The sequence below is a fragment of the Octodon degus genome, unplaced genomic scaffold (genome assembly GCF_000260255.1).
Source record: "Octodon degus isolate 3935 unplaced genomic scaffold, OctDeg1.0 scaffold00029, whole genome shotgun sequence".
Taxonomy (NCBI): domain Eukaryota; kingdom Metazoa; phylum Chordata; class Mammalia; order Rodentia; family Octodontidae; genus Octodon; species Octodon degus.
The window spans coordinates 1,060,034-1,065,952 of record NW_004524605.1 but is presented as its reverse complement, the minus strand read 5'-3'; the positions used below and the strand labels follow the sequence as shown (position 1 = coordinate 1,065,952).

The 5,919-nt window shown below is 54.8% G+C and overlaps 1 protein-coding gene across 1 annotated transcript in view; it reads left to right on the top strand.

The window, feature by feature from the left end:
- Maml1 (mastermind like transcriptional coactivator 1) overlaps positions 1 to 4,463 on the top strand; it is a 12,458-nt gene extending 7,995 nt beyond the window's left edge. The window contains exons 3-4 of the mRNA XM_023713200.1: positions 47 to 143; positions 2,458 to 4,463. Coding sequence (XP_023568968.1) covers positions 47 to 143; positions 2,458 to 3,425 — 1,065 coding nt within the window. The 3' untranslated portion in view covers positions 3,426 to 4,463. The remainder of the gene's footprint in view (positions 1 to 46; positions 144 to 2,457) is intronic.
- The last annotated feature ends 1,456 nt before the right edge of the window (positions 4,464 to 5,919 follow it).

Here is a 5,919-nt window from a genome sequence, read left to right as displayed (position 1 = left end):
TAATAATAATAAATAATAATGTCTCATTGGCCTTGGCGTCCTCTAGGAGAAGCAGCAGTATCAGCGCCATCTGACCCGCCCGCCGCCTCAATACCAAGATCCAACACAAAGCCCCTTCCCTCCCCAGGTGGGACAGTTCACAGGTAAGGGGGCAGGTGCAGGGGTGGAGTGTCTGCTCCTGCTGTCTCTGTGCTGGTACACAGTCATTTGTGTGCTGTACGAAGCCTGGTCTGTTGGAGGAAGCTGGCTATAGATCACCCTGGGTCATCTTCTTACAGCTCTTTGAAAAAAAAAATCCTCTTGGACTAGGGAGATAGCTCAGTAGAATAAGCGCTTGCCTGGCAAGCACAAGGTCCTGAGTTCAATCCCTGCTACTGCAAAAAACCACAAAACCCTCTCAACTGAGTGTGGTGGTATACACCTATAATCCTGTGGTGTACACAGCATTCTGGGAGGCTGAGGCAGGAGAAGAACTATAAATTTGAGCCAACCTAGGAAATTTAGTGATACCCCCAACTCAAAATAAAAGAAGTCTGAGGATGTTACCCAGTACAAGGCCCTGGGTTAAACCACTAGTACCAAAAAAGTAAAAAACAAAACCCTCTCAGCCAGGTGCGGTGGTGCACACCTCCAATAATCTCAGCTATTGGAGACTGAGACAGGATTGCTTGAGGCTTAAGAATTTGGGATCGGGCCGGGAGGTGGCTTAGTGGAATAAGCGCTTCCTTGGCAAGCGCAATGGCCTGAGTTCAATCCCAGTTCCACCAAAATAAATAAAATAAAGACTGAGCTGAAGAATTTGGCATCAGTCTGGGAAATACAGGAAGACCTTATTTCTTTAAAACTACAGCCAGGAAAAAAAAATAAAATTAAAAAAAACCCTAAAGCCAGGAATCACACGCCTGTAATTTCAGTACTTGGGAGACTGAGGCAGGAGGATTGCCGCAAGCTTGAGGCCAGTCTGAGCTATAATGAGACCCTGTCTCAAATTATTTTTCTGGTGGGGGAGGATCAGGGTTGTTTTGTCAGGGTCTCACTATGTAGTTCAGGCTGACCTTGAACTCACAGTGTAGCCCAGGTTGGCCTTGAACTCAGAGCAGTCCTGCCTCGAGGTCCTGAGTGCTAGGATTACGGTGTGTGCAGCCACCATACCCAGTTTCAACTGTATTTTTGGATAAGGCAAGACTCTGGACTTCAAGGTATTTGGCTTCTTTTCTCTACACTTTGCTGTCCAGTGTTACAGACAGTGTCAGCAGTGGACGGTTACCAGGAAAGGGAGGGTGCCCGCTGTGTCCCTGCTGTGACCTCTGAGGTGCTCGGGCTGTTGCTGCCAGCACGCACGGAGCCTGCACAGTCAGATCTCACCTGCTCGGCCTCCCTGCTTCTTGGGATGGGGTTTTGTGTGCTGCTCTCTGTAGTCAGTGGCCTTGCCCTGCAGTACCGCAGAGATGTGGGCCGCAGCCCCTTGCCCTGGAGAGACCTAGTGGGCACGTGTGAGAATACTGGGTCCAGCTTTGCAAGTGTCCCTGCTCACGTTGGTGTGGGCATGAAAACGCTCGTTTTCTCAGCCCCTTTTTCTTTTGTTTTGTACCGAATATGTATCCCAGGCTGGCCTTGAGCTCATGGCAGTCCTCCTGCCTCAGCCTCCTGAGTGCTGGATAACAAGCAAGCGCACCACCACACCCAGCTCTCAGCCCATTCTTGCTTGAGTGCTGATGGAGAGGAAGAGGAAAGACTGAGTGCTGAGTATTGGCTTACCCCCCAAAGTGATTGTGCTACCCAGAAGAGCCCTCTTGGTTCATGGTGTCACCCTGTCGCCAGCAGCCAGGGCCAGAGGTTTCTGAGAACAAGCACCTCCCCCGAGCTGCACCCTCCCTCCCCATTTGTTGATTTAGGGCATGAGTGCTACCGGCAGGGCCGCTCCACCTGTCCCCTCTGCTCTGCATTGTGGCGTGGCCTTGGCCACCTGACTGAGCACCGTCCTGCCAGCCTCTTGCCACGCCTTCCACAGCTCTGTGCTTGTCCGGAGAGTTCGCCCAACTGCTCAGCGTGACACTTTGAGGCCTAGTGCTTGTTGCCTTCGCCCTGAAGCCCCCCCCTTCCTGGCACCAACCCTCGGGCACCTGCAGCCTGCTGCTCACGCAGCCGGGCCGAGTCACACTGTAGTAGCTGAGCCACTCAAAGACAGAGGCTGGGGGGTGGCGGGTGCTGCTGAAATTCCCAGGAACTAGGGCATATTTGAAAGGCAAATGGACATCTTCTCTGGGCCCTCCCTGCTTGTCTTTCTGAGCCCCACCCTATCCTGGACCTGCCTCTGCCCTGTGAGAGACTTCCAGGCTTCTCTCAGTGGTGCCCTGCCCTGTTGTGACCATCTGGGGTTAACGTACTACCCTGTTGCCCCAAGGAAGGATGGCCGTCAAGAAGGGCCGGCTTGGTTGACCATCTTCTGTCTTCTAGGATCTGCAGCCACCGTGTCTGGCATGAGCCACCTGGGTCCATCCAACCCCAGCTGTCCTCGCGTGTTTCCTCAGCCTGGGAGTCTGATGCCCATGGGCCCTGGACACTCCTCAGTCTCCTCGCTCCCCCCCAGCTCAGGCCCACAGGACCGAGGTGTGGCCCAGTTCCCCGGCTCCCAGAGCAGTCTCTATGGCCTGGCCTCTGGCATGACTCAGATGGTCACCCAGCCCCCGCCACAGGCTGCTGATGGACACGCCCACATTCCGAGGCAGCCTGGCATGGGCCCGGGCCCTGGGGTGCCAGCTGCCTATGGACAGAACTCTCTGGGGAGCTCTGGCCTCTCCCAGCAGCACAACAAGGGGACTCTGACCCCTGGCTTAACCAAGCCACCCGCTGCAAGGGTGCCAGCGGCCATTGGAGGCCAGAACGCCTTGTGGCAACACCAGGGAATGCCAAGCCTGAGCAGCCAGACCCCGGGAAGCAGCGGTGTGAGCCCCTTCACTGCTGCCTCCGCTTTCCACGCGCAGCAGGCCCGCCTGAAGCTGTCCGGGGCACCATTCTCCCCGGCCGTGCCCGGTAGGCCCGTGGCCCCCATGAGCTCTGCTGCTGCAGCAGGGTCCATGCTGCCCCCTGCGAGCGCACAGCAGAGGACCAGCGCCCCTGGGCCCGCACCTCCCCCGGCGACCCCACAGCCAGCCCTGTCTGGCCTGAGCCCCGCAGGGCCTGAGCTGAGCGCCTTATGCCAGAGCCCTGCTTCGCAGATGGGCAACCGAGCAGGACTGCACTGTGCCCAGGCCTTTCCCGCGCGGACCACTGGCCAGGAGCTGCCCTTCACCTACAGTGGGCAGCCGGGTAGCAGCGGGCTGTCTGGTGTGGCTGGACATACTGACCTGATCGACTCCTTGCTGAAGAACAGGACTTCTGAGGAGTGGATGAATGAGTTGGACGACTTTTTAGGGTCTCAGTAGTAGAGAGTTTGTGGTGGTTTTCATGTTCAGCTCTCCTTGTTTTTCTTCTCAGATTCAAGAAAGAGCAACTACTTTGGACCAAAGCCCACGGCCCAGGCAGCCGGGCAGGCAGAACCCAGGCTGTAGCTGAGGCCTGGCCGGTCTGGATCTAAGGGGTCTGAGCCAGCAGGTTTGGTCCATTGGGCTGGCCCCGGCCCCTCTGCTGGCATCGCTGCCTGGTGTTGGGGCAGCAGAACAGGGTTTTAAAGATGGTCTCCAGCCCAGATAACCAAACACCCAGCAGTAAAACCATGCAACCCCACAGTGTCAGGCAGTCAACCCCTGTGCTTTCGTGCTGATGTTCCAGGATTTCCCCACTTGCCTCAAGTATTTGGGACAGATTTTTGCTGAAACTTTAAATAGCAGAATTATTTGTAATTTGTAGCCTAGAAAATAATTTCTAAAAATTCCTACACAGATTAGCATAGATGATGGTTTAAAATGATCAGATGGCATTGGAAACCTAGTTTTCGGGGCCGGGGAGATAGCTCAGTGGAATAAGCACTTGCCTGGCAAGCGAAAGGACCTGAGTTCAATCCCTGGTTCCACTGAAAAAAAAAACCCTAGTTTTCTCCCAGTGAAGAGCCTTTGTCTTCCTGCTCTGTCGGCTCAGGGGAAGAGCGTGGCTGGAAAGCCATTTCCATCCATGCAGGCTGTGACCACAGATGCCAAAAGGGACAGGAAGTTGGGAGGTCGCCAGTCCAGGCACCCCGGCAGCGCCTCCCACCTCCAGAGTAGGTCCTCCCTGAGTGTCGCTCTATTGCACACGCCAGAGTCCCAGGCTGCAGGTGGAGATTTGGGGGTCTAGTTGTGTTGTGCTAGGGCTCCCTGCCTTCTACAGTTTCTCTGGTAGCATGCGTGCAGCAGGCAGGGCAACAGTTGTGCACGCAGCTCTGGCCCCGCCGGTCTTCATCGCCCACCACTTCCTACCTGCCTGCTTCCTGTCCAGCCAGGTGGGGAGTGTCAACGCTCTCCAAGGAGGGGGAGGGGGGGCCCAGCCTGTGAAGGAGGTCGGGGAGAGGCTGTGGCCCCCCCGGGGAGGAACTCCGCTGCTGGCCTGCTTTGCTCCCCCGCAGTAGGTGACTTGCACTTTTGAACATTGCTTTATAACACTAACACGTCCTCTAAAGGTCCTGGTAGATTCTCCTTGAAGGTCTGTTATGAGCTTCACTGAGCTGAGCCCGCAGAATAGGGTACGAGGCATGGGCTGTCTGTGGAAACACGATTGGCTCTTGGCCAGGCAGGAGGCAGGATGGGGAGCGCGCAGACCCAGGTCCCAGAGAGGGGTGTGGGCGGAGCAGCTGGGAAGCCACAGCGCAGTCTACCTCTCTGGAGTCCCCGAGTGGATCGTCCTTCAGAGTATCTCAAGAACTGAGCCAAGGAAATCCGTGAGCAGCCCCAGTCACTTTGGTAATTTGTTTGCACCAGCAGTGCCTTTTTTGCCGGGGATCCTTGGACCATGTTCTGTAGCCATTTGTCACCACTAGTGCGTGTGGCCGATTTCCCTGTAATCCCTACACTGCCTTCCCCTGCTCAGCTCTCAGAGGCGGGGTGAGCCCGAAAGCCAGTGAAGCCTCCATCCCCAGAGCAAGGTCCCCTGCTCGACAAGGAGGACGACTTCAGCAGGTTTCTATCCAGAGCCGGGCCGAAGGCTGGTTCTGGACCCTTGTTCCTCTCCGTCTCCCAGGGCCACCTCCTGCCCCAGTCCCCAGGGCGCTCGCCAGCCCTGCTGTCTGCCTAAGTCCCAGGCTGGCTGCACAGACAGCAGGCTCCTCACTTGCTGCAGTGTCATAGCAATAAAATGTGATTCTTGGGTCCTCCAGGGAGCTACCCGTGGCTTTATTTATGAACCTGGTTTTGGGGAGTCGGGAGGCCATGACTGCTGCCATGCACGTCCCCATCTTCCTAGAGCCACAACTCAGAAGAAAGGGTGCTTGGACTTGCGTTATACACATGTGCTTTGTGTAAATAAATGTTTACAATTTTATATTGAAGATGGAGTAAGCGTTAGAGCTTCCAACTGTATATTTTTTACTTTTATAGATTTTAAAACTATGATCCTTTATATATCTGTTTTTGGGGAGCTATAAGTTTTATGGCAAACAATTAGTATTGTTAACTTTTTATGGTCATCAGAAGTACATACAAATCCTATTAATCCCTTTATTCTTCCAATTCCTTTAACCGGTATACACCAAAAAGAGGTCTTTACTTTCCTTGCTTTTATCATTATAAAATAATAAAAGTATTTTGCTAGTACGGAAACTGCCTGTGTATTTGACTTGTGGCAGGGCAGAAGAGCCCGCAAGTGTGCTGTGGTTGACCTCCTTTGGGATTGGTGTGGGCGTTGTGCCGCTGTGTCCAGGCTGGGCTGGCTGAGGCCTTGGCTGACTTCTGCTGTAGGGTGACAGGCCAAACGAGCTAGGACCACTCCAGGCACACACAGGTCCTGGGC